This window comes from Bison bison, unplaced genomic scaffold, assembly GCF_000754665.1.
Source record: "Bison bison bison isolate TAMUID 2011002044 unplaced genomic scaffold, Bison_UMD1.0 scf7180017864289, whole genome shotgun sequence".
Classification (NCBI taxonomy): domain Eukaryota; kingdom Metazoa; phylum Chordata; class Mammalia; order Artiodactyla; family Bovidae; genus Bison; species Bison bison.
In genome coordinates this window covers 18,454,601-18,471,940 of record NW_011494861.1, presented here as the reverse complement: position 1 = coordinate 18,471,940, position 17,340 = coordinate 18,454,601, and the positions used below count along the sequence as shown (strand labels likewise).

The following is a 17,340-nucleotide window of genomic DNA, read 5'->3' as shown; positions in this document are numbered from 1 at the left end:
CATTGACTAATCAGAGGCAGTGTCTTAAAAGAAGATGAAACCATAGATGTGGACTGGTCCACTCGGAATTCTGACCTGTGCCTTTGGTGTCTGTGCTCTAGAGATCTCAGGGAACACGGAGGACATCCCTCTGGTGCGCTGGAGGCAGCAGTGGCTGGAGAATGGCACTTTACTTTTTCACATCCACCACCAGGATGGTGCCCCAAGCCTCCCTGGGCAAGACCCAACTGAAGAACCCCAGCATGAGTCAGCAGAAGAGGAGCTGAGAATCCTGCACATCTCAGTCATGGTAAGAGCAGTGCAACCATAGCCTCTCAGGCTATACTACCTTGACCTTAAGAACGTGGGTGCCACAGCCCTGGAGGATCCATCTCCACAATCTCATCATTGATCTTGTGCATAAGTTGATTTCTCATTTATGGGAAATGTCTCCACCTGTGGTGTAAGTAAAAATTGCAGTTATTTCCACAGCACCACTCCCTGACAGTTCTCTAGGAACATGCCTAGATAGGGAGTAACTGTTACAAATCAGAGACAACCTCAGATGGGGGCACTGGATTGTCTTAGAAAGGGATTATTCAGTTAGATCAGAATATCTTCTAATAGTTTCTCCATGAGTGTTTGCTGAGTGACTGGATTGCCCAATCTGCTTGCTGCTCCTGAGGTATCTTCTCCCAGCTGGGAGAAAGGTAGTCCTGGCTTTCTGTCCTCTTACAGTAAAGGACATGCCAATAAATAGAGCCTTGCCTCTCCCACTAGTCCAGCTCAGAAACATCCCATCAGCATCCCTTCTGAAAATTAGAGAATTTTCTCTAACATTCTATATTTTAGAGTCTCACTAGACAGACATTAAGTGCTACGGTGACAGGCATGGGTTTTGTTTGATATTGTTTTGTTCATTGGTATATCTTCAATACCTGGAATAATGCATTCACATAGTACTAAACAATTATTTGTGGAATAAATAAATGTGTTTCCCAGTAGAAATGAAAAATGCCTGACTCACTCAATATTTTTATTAGTAAAATCAATACATCACCTGCTCTGAGGGTAGCCTGAAAGCAAGCTGAGACTTGACTGATTGTCTGTGTATGGGAGAGGATGGGCTCTTTCAAACCAAATGAGGTCTTGGTCTAAACTGTAATTAATCTATTACTCTTGAACCATCACTATGTGCTATTTAGCTTTGTGTATTAGATTGGGGAAAACTGAGCATGTTTTAGATATATTAGAATTTCCATTATCTAACTATTTGGCATGGAAGATATCCCCATAAAATCTCAAAAGGCAAGTCTTCTGTTTCTCCTTCAGCCAGTGTCTCCAGGAATGACTTATTTGATAGATTACCTGTATATGTGTAAGCTGCTCTAGTTTGTTGAAACTATGTGGTTGAGAAGAGTCTTTCCATAGCAAATGGTCAACCTCAGATATGCCAGAAAGTGAATGGGTAAATGAGATTATTGTGCTAATTGAGGTTTACAACATAAGAGCTAGAGTACCTGTACATCCTTCATTAAAGACCAGCGTTTCCTCTCTCGAGGAAGCTTGTTTTCTTCAGTGTAGCTTGTAGTTTCCAGATTGTGGTGAGAACGAGCAGATCGCCAGTGGCCTCCCTGGCATTGACTAGGGAGACAGAGGTAGGAGCTGCATTGTTCTTGTGTTTATCATATGGTCTGACTGAAAAGAAAGGCACGATGGTGGACTTCCCACCGGCCATACACAGCCTCCTATCAATGTGGGAAGTGGTCTTTGTCTTGGATAGTTTTTGTTTGGTTTCTTTTGGTCCAAGGCCATTTCAGAGAACACCACAAAAATGTTTAGGGTGAAGAGAACTGTAAAGAGATTCCCAGGAATTCCTGTTGGATGTGGTTGTGCCTGAAAGAAAGACCCAAAGTATGAGCTTAGGACGGATGAGGTGTCAGAAGGTGTGTTTCGTGGGGATAGGGGGAGTGCTGTGAGCTTCTGAGGGAAGATAGACTGAAGCTGTCCTGGCTGTCACACCCTATCTTCACCACAGCAAGGACCCCGCCCTCTGTCCCCAGAATGAGATGCTCCGATAGGTTCGCTAGAGAAGTGTGAGTGTGTAGATGCGTATGTGTGCACATATTTATGGCGATGGGTGGCTGATCAAGGATGCCAAATAATTTGAGGAAATAGATGGTGTCCTTAGAATGTAATAACCCTTAGGAAAAGTCCTGTATTGCTAATGCTTTTTGTTGAGTTTTCCTGAGCAGAAATTAATGGACAGTGGACAAGGAATTGGAAAGAACAAAAATCAGCCTTAAACCTGGGACTCTGAGCTCTTTCCTTCATATGCTACTGGTTACCCATGACAGACCAACAGTGATGTTCAGCTTTCCAAATAAAATGAGATTACTCCTTCAGCTTGATTTTAGTTTATGCCATGTTATTTTCAACTGAACTGGAGCGGGCAGAGCAGCCCTTAGAAGGGCTTGGGCAAAGCGTGAGGGTGGGCAAGTCTTGTATGTGTCTCCGACTTACCCTCGAATGTGGATAGACCCACACCTCCGTGGAAAATTCAGGAAAGCCTATGACTTCTGCAGGAGCACAGGGCTCCCCAGGCAAACCGAAGACGTTAGTGCTGCCTCCCATCCTTGCAGAGACGATGTGGTCAGTGGAGCCTCCCGCAGCGCCTCTTCCCATCCCACCTTCCTCCAGCCCTATTCCATCCACCCTCAGACTCGGCCTCTCCTATCCTTTACATTCTATTCTAGAAACAGTTTCAAAGTCTGAAGTTGTGTATCTGCCCTCAGCTTAGAAATCAAGCCTGAGGGTATCCTGTTTGAAGATGTGGTTCCCAGAGTCTCTGATGGTTTCTTCTTAAGAAACTCAGGGACTGGTAGACTATCTGATACTCTTTATGCAGTATCCTTTGGAAGTAAGTAGGCAGCCATTTGAGGCTCCTCCATGACAGCAGTATAAGTGTTAGAAGGTAGCAAAGTCCTTTGACTAGTAACAGTGTTGGGCAGCAAAAGGCACTTAAATGAAATCTTATTACCCAAACCCTGTTAGTTATGAAATAACAATAGCAGGGCTATTTTTCATTAACTGTAATGATCAATACTGATGAGGTTTTCAGTTGGATCCAAATAGCATAATTCAAAAAAGAGAAAAGTTAAGGTTATTATCAAAACATGAATATACCCAACCTTTTCTCTCTTGTTAAGAAAATGTATATATAAAAGCTTAACTGATAATCCTAAATATTTCCAATATGTGCAGAGGGAATTAATGGTTCTGTGAACACCTTAAAGTTTGCATTTCTTTCATTTTGTATTTACACTTTTCTAATCCATATTACCTCAGTGCAGGGACCACTGTTTATTTTTATATTTTGCATTCACTGTTGGCTGTGTTTTGTTTTACACCCAAAATGTAAGTAATGAGAGAATGAGATGCCAAGAAAAACCCTTTTGTGTATCCTTTTGACACTGTATGGATGAGAATTGGTAAGTTCCTTCTTACACTGTGCCCAGTGTAAATATACCATCAGCAAAATCTTGAGCTTACAGAAAACCAATACCTCAGCTGAGAACTTGGCAATTTAAAACTTTGAAAAACCTTTTGCTTTTCTTATTTTTCAATCATATCCTAAAACTTTTGAATTATTTTTTCCAAGGAGGTACTATTTCTTCCTTACATAAAACAATTGGATTTCCCTCCAGAAATCTTATATTATTGCTTAGAGGGTCACACGATGTATTTTAACCTCTTGCATGATTCAAACTTGGCTGAAGAGATTTATTTCGAATTTAGCCAAATAATTGACACTTAAAACTACAAAAGTGCACAAGGATACTATTTTGCAAGCTCTTGAACAAGTGAAAACAAAATCAATTGTAAACTGATATGTGAGCTTAAACCAAAGTCAAGGAATTCTTCAGTTATTAGCAAATCATTTACTCCATTGAAGATCAGGTTTTAATATAAGTTTACATTAGATAATCAGCCTGTGAATTTAAATTTTCATGTTGTAATTTTGCTAATTTACCATGTGATCTACATTTTTCTTCTTAAAGTGTGCAAAAGAATTTTACAGTGCATAATGTAATTTTAATGTATTATCTACATATTTCATGTTCGTAATTAAAGATGACAGTGTTAATAGACTTCCTATATGCATATGGGTTGGTTAAGTATATTTTTCACAGCAAGTAGCCTTTCAAAAATGCTTCAGTTTGATATATGTGTGTTTGTGTTTATATGTATACATACATATATATATGATAACTCCCACTGTTAGATGATATCTTTTATAGTTCACTCTTCTCAGGCACAGTTCACAATTGAGGGGAAAAAAAATCTAAGCATTTGTCTATTCCTCCTGAGAGTTTTGTGAGGAGAATCCATCAATCAAGGCTGGGTGCTGCTCAGAACCACTAGCCCCTGTGTAGAGCCCACTGGCCAGCGTCAGCCAGTTCTTACAGCCTTCAACTCCTGGCTCCTCGGGGGTCCCCAGGCTTCTTGTTTCTGGGAGCCCCAGGTAAGCCCAAGACACATAGTTTTCTTCTGGGAGAAACAATTTAGAAAATAAGGTTCTGGAAGTTCCATTCTGGGTAGGTCACTCTTCAGGCTGAGTTAGCGCAAAGCCCATAGAACACACATGTGGGGAGCCCTAGGGCTGTGTTTCCAGGACAACAGGCCACTTGTGCCAGAAGACGCATTCTTGCTCCTACCTGAGCATCCTTAATCAAGTTCACTTCAGTTGTCTAGAGTCACATATTACTTTGCTTGAAGCTGTCTTTATTTCCCTCCTCAAGCTCAACCATTTCTAGGGCAGAGAAGAGCAGTTGTAAGCATGGTCATTGTTATATGCCACCGAGACTGTCAGGTACTTATTAAATGTACGTGCGCGAGGGAAACAGGGCAAGATGCTTTTCCTTTCAGCACCTTTAATGTTCAGCAAACCTGTTACCAAAAATTGGTTAGCAATCTCATTCTTCAGAGTCACTTTTGCATCTTTCTTTTCAATTGATATTATTTGTTTAGTTGAAGAGAGCAGGCCCTAATTTATCAGAGCTGGTCCTTCTGATCTTTAAGAACCAGATAGAGGAGTTAAGACATTTTGTGTTACCACAAAGAACAGAACTCGAGTAATAAATTGGAAGGTACAAAAAGACAGGTCCTGATTCAGTCCAAGGAGCTTATCTAGGGACTCAAGCCATCCATGATGGGGCTAGACTGACTTATTGGCCACACTGTTCCCCTGCCAAACCCATCTTTGTGTTCCTGGCCTCCCATTAGGAAAATGGTGGGCAGTTCCTAAAATAGCAAGACCCCTAAATAACACAAATGCTTTGCTTTTTGGTTGTCTCAACAGTCTGATGTGCAAGACCCCCAGGTCCATTTGAGGGCTATTCCAAAAGCCGCGGGACAATTGCCTTGCAAACCTCCACCACCTGGCACCGTGGTCTGGCAGTGCATCTCTTGCCAAGATGCAGCAGATGCAGGAACTTGTGAATCTATTAGCCATTGCAATTGATCAGCTATCCATCTTGCTGGCTACCCTCCCCCATTCCTGTAGAGTGGGAACTGGGGTATAGTGGAAAGAAACCTTACATTTAGTTGGAAGGTGGTCTTCAGATCCTGGCTTTAACATTTTATCCTTTAAAAGAAGGCTATCCTTTGGGGAGCCTTCATGACCTCATCTGTGACATGAATGTATTAATTAAACTTTTTAGCTTTAAAGACTGGAGATCTACTCAGACCATCTCTGTAATGAAGTTTTACTGTAGAAATTCATAGGGAGGTAAGGGAGACAGGAATCTTCTGATATTGAAAAAAAAAAATCTTAAAAGCAAAATTTTATGAAACCTGAGACTGGTGGGTTGGGCAGGATCCAAGTCATCTTGTGAGCCCCCAGCCTCAGCACTTTGTGGTTTGGCTTTTTGCACCTGTTTCTGTTGCTCCTGTGGCCATGAATGGGAAACTTTGTCCAGTCTACACTGTAAATGTCCCCATTTTGATGCCTTTATTAAATGTTCATACTATCCATTCACTCATTAGGTCACCTCACTTCAGACCTCGCCTGACTCCTCTCAGCTTTACGAGGTTTCTCATGTTATTCCTGGGCTGCCAGCTTCCCCACTTTCCACCACTCTTATTCTAGCTCAGGGAAACAAGTGGATGGACCTCGCTGGTTACCGTAGTTCTGTATCTTCAGAGACTTTCCTGTCGAATAGCCCATAGGTGGATGCAACCTTAACAAACCTCCTTCTGTTGGCTGTTATTATGAAGAGGTTGGCTTAGGTGACACAGAAAATGGTGGACTTCTGCTCCAGATACAGCTTGGAACCGTTTCCTTTATTGGAGGCTGAGAAGCCATGAGTCCCTGATTCACTCATTTAACACAGTAGGCAACACAGTCTCAGTTGTAGAGATGTTGATGGATCGGAAGATCTCACCACCACCACCACCACCACCACCACCATCATCACGATCTTATTTTGCACTTACTATGTGTTTACTACTAAGTACTTTCAAAATGCATCCATTTATTTGTCATTCATGTCACAATATCCTTCAGATCAGATCAGTTGCTCAGTCGTGTCCGACTCTTTGCGACCCCATGAATCACAGCACGCCAGGCCTCCCTGTCCATCACCAACTCCCGGAGTTCACTCAGACTCACGTCCATTGAGTCAGTGATGCCATCCAGCCATCTCATCCTCTGTCATCCCCTTCTCCTCTTGCCCCCAATCCCTCCCAGCATCAGAGTCTTTTCCAATGAGTCAACTCTTCACATGAGGTGGCCAAAGTACTGGAGTTTCAGCTTTAGCATCATTCCTTCCAAAGAAATCCCAGGGCTGATCTCCTTCTCAATGGACTGGTTGGATCTCCTTGCAGTCCAAGGGACTCTCAAGAGTCTTCTCCAACACCACAGTTCCAAAGCATCAATTCTTCGGCGCTCAGCCTCCTTCACAGTCCAACTCTCACATCCATACATGACCATAGGAAAAACTGTAGCTTTGACTAGACGAACCTTTGTTGGCAAAGTGATGTCTCTGCTTTTGAATATGCTATCTAGGTTGGTCATAACTTTCCTTCCAAGGAGTAAGCATCTTCTAATTTCATGGCTGCAGTCACCATCTGCAGTGATTTTGGAGCCCAGAAAAATAAAGTCTGACACTGTTTCCCCATCTATTTCCCATGAAATGATGGGACCTGATGCCATGATCTTCGTTTGCTGAATGTTGAGCTTTTAGCCAACTTTTTCACTCTCCACTTTCACTTTCATCAAGAGGCTTTTTAGTTCCTCTTCACTTTCTGCCATAAGGGTGGTGTCATCTGCATATCTGAGGTTATTGATGTTTCTCCCTGCAATCTTGATTCCAGCTTGTGTTTCTTCCAGCCCAGCATTTCTCATGATGTACTCTGCATATAAATTAAATAAACAGGGTGACAATATACAGCCTTGACAAACTCCTTTTCCTATTTGGAACCAGTCCATTGTTCCATGTCCAGTTCTAACTGTTGCTTCCTGACCTGCATACAAATTTCTCAAGAGGCAGATCAGGTGGTCTGGTATTCCCATCTCTTTCAGAATTTTCCACAGTTTATTGTGATCCACACAGTCAAAGGCTTTGGCATAGTCAATAAAGCAGAAATAGATGCTCTTCTGGAACTCTCTTGCTTTTTCCACAACATCCTTAGGTAGAATTTATTATCTCATTTTACAGATGAACGGATTGAGGAACAGACAAGCTAAGTAACCTGCCTAAAGTGAAACCACTCTAAGGTTGCAGAGCTAAGATTTGAACTGAGGCAGTTGTCAGAGTCTATATACTCTAAGAGGGAGCTCAAGTGGTAAAGAATCTGCCTGCCAATGCAGAAGTCATGGGTTTGATCCCCAGGTTGGGAAGATCTGGAGGAGGAAATGACAACCCACTCCAGTTTCTTTCCTGGGAAATCCCACGGACAGAGGGACTTGGCAGGCTGTAGTCCATTGGGTTGCAAAGAGTCAGACACAACCGAGGGACTAAGCACAATCATGATACAGTGTAAGAAGTACCCAGTTCATATCTGGTCCATGGTGAGTGCCCAAGATATTTTCATTACATGCCCTTTTACTGGGTTTTGTTATTCTGTCTGCTGGAACTCATTTGACACGTGTCCCGTTTTTATTCTAAAGCCAGTCACTCTATGAGTGCTAGGACCCACAGCTGGGGTGGGGGACCCACAGCTGGGGTGGGCTTCAGGTCTGTCTTTCTGTGGCTCTACCAGGCAGCTAAGCCGAAAGCTCAGAGTCTGTTCAGCTCTGCTGACCCCACCTGCTAACCTTGGCTTCAGCCACTCTCTCTCACAGCTGGCAGCAGGTTTATTGGCAGAGAAGGAATGAGGGAAGTTGGGAACTCCCAACTCTAAAATTGTGAAAGTCAAGTAACAGTAAATTTAGGCTTCTTCATATATATGTTCTCACACTTTTGCAGTTAATTTCTAGAAACTAAAAAAAAAAAACAAAAAAACCCCACCAAAAAACATTTTTAAAGCATTACTGACCTGTCATTGATTTAAAAAAAATCATCAATGCATTCATTCATTTAGTCATTGATCCTTTCATGGCAGGCTTCAGGTACTTTTTTTTAATTATGGAGAGAGAAAATTCATAAGACAAGATTGTACTTTCAAGGAACATTCAATCATATCATTAACACTTAACATTTGATGATGATCTTCAGCAGAACTGTGTGCCAAGTGCTTTCCCATTCCATCCCATTCTTTATACCCTCTTTATAATTCTGTTCTTCTCTTTCCTGAAGCTCACAGAGGCCTTCAGTTACCCTCATTTTTCCAGACAGCAAGGAAAATAGCTAAGAGGCCAAATTTTCACTAGGATACTAATATATTTTAAGGATACTAATATCTGTTAACAACTTGATGTAATATTCTCTTCAGCAATTTAGCTTAGTTTTGATATAGATGCCAACAATTTACTTTTAAATACTTAGTTTCAAAAATCCCTGAAGATCTATTTGAAAGCAAGCATCATGATCTCTGTGGGGTTTAACTCAATATTAGGAGTTGGTAATAGTCATAGTAAAGAAGCTGTCCCTTCACTCATTCTGTTCCAGACAATGTATGGGATTATCTTCAGGAACAATAGCAATTTCTGTAGCAGCTTTGTGAAATAGACATTAATTCTCCCATATTTTGGATATGAACACTGAGACAGAAAGTAAATTACAGACCCAAGGTCACGCAGGTGGAACCAGTTTTCAAGACAAGTACATCTGACTTCAGACTTGACTCTGACATTAAGACTGCAGCTTGGTGGCATGAGAGTTGGCTGGCTTCTCCAGTTTTGCAGGCTGTGGAACAAATGTGCTTCTTTTGGGTAGCACAGCAAGAAACCTTTACTTAATGGAGGTTAGGAAGACACATAGAGAATTGGGCAAGGTATTGTTATGCTGGAGTCTCTAAGCCACTTCAAAGAGTGAAGAACTAGATTGGACCACAAGACCAAGCATTATAGAAGCCTGAGGTTGGATCTGAGCAAAAGTCACTGAGAAGCCAAGAAGCCAGTGAAGACGGTAAGTCCTATGTGTAGTACTGTGTAGTTCTATGATCTAGCTCTGGTAGTTTATAGCAATGGTTTTGCTACCAGAAAGACCACAAAATTAAATCCTCATTCCTCCACTGACTAGATATTCCAGTGACCTTGGCAAAAATTGCTCAATCTCTCTATTCTCACTTTTCTTATCTATAGAATGGGAATAATAATAGATTCTACCTCTTAGGGCTGGTATGATGATTAAATGAGATGATTCTTATTAAGCACTTCCTATGTGCCTGGCCCCTGGGAGATGCCTAGTAAATATCACCTAGATAAACTCTTGCGATGCCATGTAAGCTAGCTGTAACAATTTCTGTGTGCAGTGTGTTACCCAGGGGCCCTCTGCCTTGGGGAGCCAGGAAAGCAGGTGGGATCATAGCAACCTCTTAGAGGAGTCCTCGAGGAGTTTGGCTCAGGGAGAAGACTGAGGCAATTAGGGCCATCAGGGCCACAGGAGGTGCCCGTGACAAAGCTGGGACGTGGTCATATACATCCAGGGCATTGTTAAGTCAACTTCAGTTTTGTTGTTTACAGGGTTTCCTAGCAGCTATCCTGTAGTTTAGCATGATAATCTCAGCTCCAAACTTCCCTGGAAGAACTTCACTCATTTATTTTTTTCATCAAACCAAATGATGTCATTATGGGAATTCCTTTTCTGCCCATGTATCCACAGATACAAAGATTGTTATTACATTCTCAACAGCCAAAAGAAGGCATATACATAATGGTGGGGGATATTCAGGTCAGCACTGGTGGAAAAACTCAGATTCTTATTCCTAATGATGTTATCTTTCCTCCAGATCTTGCTGTCTTCCCTCACCTTCTGCCCCTCCCTAAAGCTTTGGGATTCTCTCACAGACCTGAAGTTTGCCCATATTTTTGACCACAAACTCACACCCATGGGGCTTGGTTGGAGAAGGCTAGATTTATGCCTAGTAGATAGAGCCAGCTTATGCCCACAGAGAGACCCCTAGCATGGCTAAAGGCAGAAAATTAGGCCAAGGATCTGTAAAGGGCCAAATGGTAAACATGTTCAGCTTTGAAGGCCATTTAAGCTTTGTTGCAACTATCCAACTCTTGCCATCATAGTGCCAAAGCAGCCATACACACTGTATGAATAGTGTATGCGGCTGTGTTCCAATAGAGCTTTATTTATAAAAACAGGCAGTGGGCCACATTTGGCCTGGAGGCCACAGTCTAGTGACCCTGATTAGTACATTCTCCTCATTTTGCCTGCAGATCCCAAACAGACTAGACTCTAACAATTGGTAGAAGTGATAAGGTCCTATTCGCAGAGTGAAAGATAATGGTTTGCTAGTTTTTGTTAGACTCCCATAGATTGATTACAATTGTCACTTAAGGAAGGCATTGATAAAGATTGCTCTTGCAGGCATGTGGTGTTTACAAATTAAGGTGAAATACACTCACATTAGCCTTTCCTGAGTGGTATTGCTGGGTTTCGTGAAGATAAACATTGATGAAAACAAAAATGTGCTTAAAACTTGACAAAAGAAATATAAACAGGACACCGATTAGCAAACATGCTATCTTCTCTTCCCTGTGTCTCCTGCTTGGCTTCAACTTTGCCATATGTAGTAGAGTTGTATGTATACATGTTAGAGTATACCTTAAAGCAAAATACCTCATATAAATGTACATTCAGACATAGAAGTAGAATTGTGCTTTCAGACATGTCACAATCAAGTTGGCGATATGGAAGGATTTATAAGTTGGTGGGGGCTCTCTGCCTTGCTGAGGAGTCTGAGGATGGACAAAGCAGGGGCTTCCCTGGTGGCTCAGACAGTAAAGCGTCTGCCTACAATGTGGAAGACCCGAGTTCCATCCCTGGGTCGGGAAGATCCCCTGGAGAAGGAAATAGCAACCCACTCCAGTACTCTTGCCTGGAAAATTCTGTGGACGGAGGAGCCTGGTAGGCTACATTCCATGGGGTTGCAAAGAGTCGGACACGACTGAGCAACTTCACTTTCTTTCTTTTGTAAAATCAGCTGTGAGTCTTTCAAGTATCTGTGGAAGTTTATTAAAAGTCTTGACTACATGAGAGGCTGATGTCAGTAGCCCTCCCCAATATTGCTTTGGGGTCCCCATGGTACATCCAGGGAGGTCAGAAGCCTCTTAATGCTGCCCTGCTATTTATGATTCTCCTGACACCTCTTGCTGCTGCTGACGTCCATGAATAGCGACAAAGATGAGTCAAGGAGCCTTCTAACTTGGGATGAATCAGCTGTTCTGTTTGTTGGTACATTGGACTGTGGCTGACAGCAGCCAGGGCTTCACGGAACAGTATCTGAGCCCTTCTGGGCTCTGGCTCCCACTCCCAGAGTTGGCTTAGGGTGAACTTAAGGTGACGTCTGCTGTTCCAACACCATGAGGGAGACAGGGGTGTGTGGGATCCCAGCAGGAGCTCTGACACCAAACGTTTGTGGAAGGATTCAGCCTTTTGTTTCCTCCCTCCTTTTTGTCTGAGGGAGAGGGCAGAAGGCTTTGGGATTAAGATGCATAAGTGTTATGGATTTTTGAGTGAGTATGTCATAGTTTGACCTTTATGGGCTTTAAACATGGTATTACATACAGAGTGAGGTCAGTCGCTACACCAACCAAACTCAGAAGCATTATGCATCCCAGCAGTGATGTCAAAGCATCTCTCTTTGCTTCTTTTTTTTTTTTTTTTGTACAATTGTTAGCCTATTTTGTTATCAAATTACATGTAAGAATAAAAAAATTATATTGTTGTAGTTGCTTAGTCTCTAAGTCATTTCCAACTCTTTGCAACCCTGTGGACTGTAGCCCGCCAGGCTCCTCTGTCTATGGGATTTCTCAGGCAAGAATACTGGAGTGGATTGCCATTTCCTTCTCCATGATTCTGTCTTTATTCCCCAAATTTCATGGAGTGTATGCATCCAGGTCACCATCCTTAGGCTTTACACTGGTTGTGTCAGTCTCTGGCCCCACTCTACTCAGTGCTTTGCTGATCAGAGTAAGCAGCCCCAACATCTAAAGCCTCCAGCCTCTCCAGGGCATGGTCACCTTCCTTGGACTCCACCTGGAGTTCAGATGGGGGTGTGCCCACATGTCCCAGGTGGGGCTCTGTTCAGAACTCCCATGGCAGAGTGGGGCCACGAGCCCACCTGCTCTCCATAAGAGTGGACTGGGGACTTGGTTAAGGGACTTCCCTGGTGGTCCAGTGGTTGAGACTTTGCCTTCTAATGCAGAGAGTATGGGTTCCATCCCTGTTCAGGGAGCTAGGATCCCACATGCCTCATGGCCAAAGAGGCAAGACGCAAAGCAAAAGTAATATATCATAACAAATTCAATAGAGACTTTAAAAATCAGTTCAATTCAGTCACTCAGTTGTGTCCAACTTTTTGCGACCCTATGGACTGCAGGACGCCAGGCTTCCCTGTCCATCACCAACTCTTGAAGTTTGCTCAAGCTCATGTCCATCAAGTCGGTTATGCCATCCAACCATCTCATCCTCTGTCATTCCCTTCTCCTCCTGCCTTCAATCTTTCCCAGTGTCAGGGTCTTTTCCAATGGGTCAGTTCTTTGCACCGGGTGGCCAAAGTATTGGAGTTTCAGTTTCAGCATCAGTCCTTCCAATCAATATTCAGGACTGATTTCCTTTAGGATGGACTGGTTGGGTCTCCTTGCTATTCAAGGAACTCTCAAGAGTCTTCTCCAACACCACAATTCAAAAGCATCAATTTTTTGGTGCTCAGCTTTCTTTATAGTCCAGTGGCTCAGAGGTTAAAGCATCTGCCTGCAATGCGGGAAACCTGGGTTTGATCCCTGGGTTGGGAAGATCCCCTGGAGAAGGAAATGGCAACCCACTCCACTATTCTTGCCTGGAGAATCCCATGGACGGAGGAGCCTGGTGGGCTACAGTCCACAGGGTCACAAAGAGTCGGACACGACTGAGCACCTTCACTTCACTTCACTCACTTCTCACATCCATACATGACTACTGGAAAAACCATAGCTTTGACTAGATGGACCTTTGTTGGCAAAGTAATGTCTCTGCTTTTTAATATGCTGTCTAAGCTGGTCATAGCTTATCTTCCAAGGAGCAAGAGTCTTTTAATTTCATGGCTGCAGTTACCATCTGCAGTGATTTTGGAGCCCAAGAAAAGAAAGTCTGTCATTGTTTGCATTGTTTCCCCATCTATTTGCCATGAAGTGATGTGACCAGATGCCATGATCTTCATTTGTTGAATGTTGAGTTTTAAAACAGCTTTTTCACTCTCCTCTTTCACTTTCATCAAGAGGCTCTTTAGTTCTTCTTTGCTTTCTGCTATAAAGGTGGTGTCATCTGTGTATCTGAGATTATTGATGTTTCTCCTGGCAGTCTTGATTCTGTAAGCCCTCTTGGAGAGGTTGCCATTAATCCCACCATAAGGCTGCCGAGCGGACAACCTGCAAACTGCAGAACAATTATACCAAATAAATTCTCGCACTGTTAAGAAAGTTTAGGACCCACAGCAGATTTCCCAACCTGGGAATCTGACAAAGGGATTGAGAACCCCCAGGGAATTTGACTTTGGAGGCCAGTGGGATTTGATTACAGAAGTTTCACAGGACTGGGGAAACAGACTCTTGGAGGGCACAAACAAAACCTCGTGCACATCTGGACCCAAGAGAAAGGAGCAGTGACCCCACAAGAGACTCACCCAGTCTTGCCTGTGAATGCTCAGGAGTCTCTGGCCAGAGGCATGGGTCAACAGTGGCCTGCTCCAGGGTCGGGGTATGGAATATAACAGTGTGTGCACAAGACCTTTTGAAGGAGGTCACTATTATCTTCATTACCCCTACCATAGCTTGGTCTCAGATCAAACAACAGGGAGGGAAAACAGTCCTGCCCATCAACAGAATATTGGATTAAAGATAATACTTTGGCCACTGGATGGGAAGAACTGACTCCTTGGAAAAGACCCTGATGCTGGGAAAGATTGAAGGCAGGAGAAGAAGGGGATGACAAAGAATGAGATGGTTGGATGGCATCACCAACTCGATGGACATGAGTTTGAGTAAGCTCCGGGAGTTGGTGATGGGCAGGGAAGCCTGGCAACCTGCAGTCCATGGGGTTGCAAAGAGTCAGACATGACTGAGCAACTGAACTGACTGAACTGAACTGACTGACTGAACACGGCCCTGCCCATCAAAACAAGACCCAGTTTCTCCCACAGTCAGTCTCTCCCATCAAGAAGTTTCCATAAGCCTCTTATCCTTATCCATCAGAGGGCAGACAGAATGAAAACCATAATCACAGAAAACTAATCAAACTGATTACATGGACCACTGCCTTGTCTAACTCAATGAAACTATGAGCCATGCCATGTAGGGTCATCTAAGATGACAGGTCATAGTGGAGAGTTCTGACAAAACATGGTCCAGTGGAGAAGAGAATGGCAAACTACTCCAGTATTCTTGCCTTGAGAACCCCATAAACAGTATGAAAAGGCTAAAAGATATGACACTGAAAGATGAACTCCCCAAGTTGGTAGATGCCCAATATGCTACTGGAGAAGAGACTTTAAAAATAGTCCACATCTAAATCTCTTTAAAAAAAAAAAAAGGCCAAGTAGACCAGCAGCCTCATGCTGGATAAGACCACTAAGTAAGAAGTCAGGAGGTGTCCAGTCTAGTTCTTTTGAAAGTTTGTGAAACCTCAGGCAAGCTCTTTCACCATCCTGAACCTCAATTTTCTTATCTGTAAATGAATGTTTTCAAAACTTTAGGCATTCAGAGTTTTTTTTTTTTTTTTGCCAAATTTTTATACAATCTGTGTTAGTGTTTTCAGAATATTTTTATTTAAATTGACTGTCTTTTTTGGTTTGAACTTATTTTAGCTTTATCTTAGATGAAACTGCCAACAAAACCATGGGTCTGAAGTAATAGTTCATTATTTCAAAATATGCTAGGAAAAAAAAAAACGTTTTATGAAATAAAAATGTTTAACACTTTTACCAGCCTTTGGCATGCCATCAATCAGGAACACTAGAAGGGCTTCAGGGACTGTGCCTTGGGAAGCCCAGCCTAGATGACCTTCAAGTTGTCTGCAGCTCATACCTTCTAGGAATGAGAGTAAAGGATGTATGGGATAGTAGCAATCCCTGGTTAAAATAGACTTCAGAGTAATAGATAAAGAAACTTTATTCCATCCCCTGAAGCAACTCTACTCTTCTTTTTTCCATTTATGAGTGTAAGATGAGGATCTATGGGGTCAGGGGTGGGCTTCTGTGCCTATAGGTTGGGTTGATGGATGCACTTCTGCCCTGGGAGGGAGCTGTCCCATGGTGTGATCCATTGAAAAGAGTTTGGTCACTGTGACCCCTTTCCTGTGGCCCACTGGGACTACTCTGCAGTCACCCTGGAGTCTTGCTGAACTGCTGGCCCAGGGCCCCTGTGCTTAGCCCCCTCTGCTTCTCACAGTCCCCAGGGAGTCTCCCTAGATGTGCCCCATCTTGGCTGGCAGGAAGTGCTCCAGGATGGAGTGGTCCTTGGACCATGTGAGGGATCAGGTCATGGAAAGGGCCCCCAGTGTCCAGCTTGGGGGATTTGGTAAGGGGAAGTGTCACACAGAGCATGAGGAATCACCTCTAGAGGACTTGGGATGTTCTAAGAAGGGGATCTTTATCCTCCTATCTAAAATGACTTCAGAGGCAGCTGGATTCCTGGCGAGCACTGCTGAGCCAGTGGTTTTATATTTCCTCCTCACCTGAGGGCCTCAGTTGCCCCGTGAGCTCTGTTCTCAGGACAGCAGTTAGGGGGAAAAATCTGCTTTGGAAAGAAAAGTCCTGACAGGATAGGGGACCTTGCTTTGCCAACTGATAGTACAGGGACTTACAGGGTACCTGCCAGACTCCCCTTCCTGGTGGGTTCCCTGGTCCTCAGCATGGGGACCGGGACAAGGCAATGCTGGATTTCTACCAGGAATCAGGAAGTTGCTCGAGGTCCTCTCTGAGGCACTGGGCATTCAGCTGTCTTCCTCTTCCCTGCTTCCCTCTCCTACACGCCAGTGAGTTCCTTTACCTCTTTGCTCAAGCTTGGATTCGATGTGCATTTTTACGTAGTTTTATCTAATGAAAAAAGTTGGAGTGGGAAGTGGGCCATGTAACTATTTCTGTGTGATACTGTGAGCACTTTTGAAGGGCTGTGTCTACATCCAGACATTGTTCACCAGCATTCATGCTAAATGCTGCATTACCCAAGTAACATCATTTCAGGTCACTAGGGTTGTAGGAAATGGCAACCCACTCCAGTATTCTTGCCTAGAGAATCCTGTGTATAGATAAGCCTGATGGGCTGCTGTCCATAGGGTCTCATAGAGTTGGACATGACTGAGCGACTTAACATGCATGCATGCATTGGAGAAGGAACTGGCAACCGACTCCAGTATTCTTGCCTGGAGAATCTCAGGGATGGAGGAGCCTGGTGGGCTACTGACTATGGGGTCATACAGAGTCAGACACGACTGAAGTGACTTTGCAGCAGCAGCAGCAACAGCAGGATCACAAAGGAGAAAGATTGTCATTTTGCTTGCAAATCACCCACAGAAACAGAGCATTGTATTGTCTGGGAACAGAAGGATCTCAATCTTCCTGTTCATTCTCTGGCCCAGGATCCCCCTTTCTGCACTATCCTGTTCAGTGTACCCGCCCCGGCCTTGCATTGTCCCCTTGTGCCCTCCATTCCCTTCCACGTGTAAGTATGCAAATCGTACCTATCTTTTATGTCCTCCCTTAAACATC

At 43.5% G+C, this 17,340-nt stretch overlaps 1 protein-coding gene across 1 annotated transcript in view; it reads left to right on the top strand.

The window, feature by feature from the left end:
- The window catches only part of ASTN1 (astrotactin 1), a 355,026-nt gene that overhangs the window by 124,680 nt on the left and 213,006 nt on the right, over nucleotides 1–17,340 (top strand). Inside the window, exon 2 of the mRNA XM_010850109.1 lies at nucleotides 102–289. Within this exon, the coding sequence (XP_010848411.1) occupies nucleotides 102–289 (188 nt within the window). The remainder of the gene's footprint in view (nucleotides 1–101; nucleotides 290–17,340) is intronic.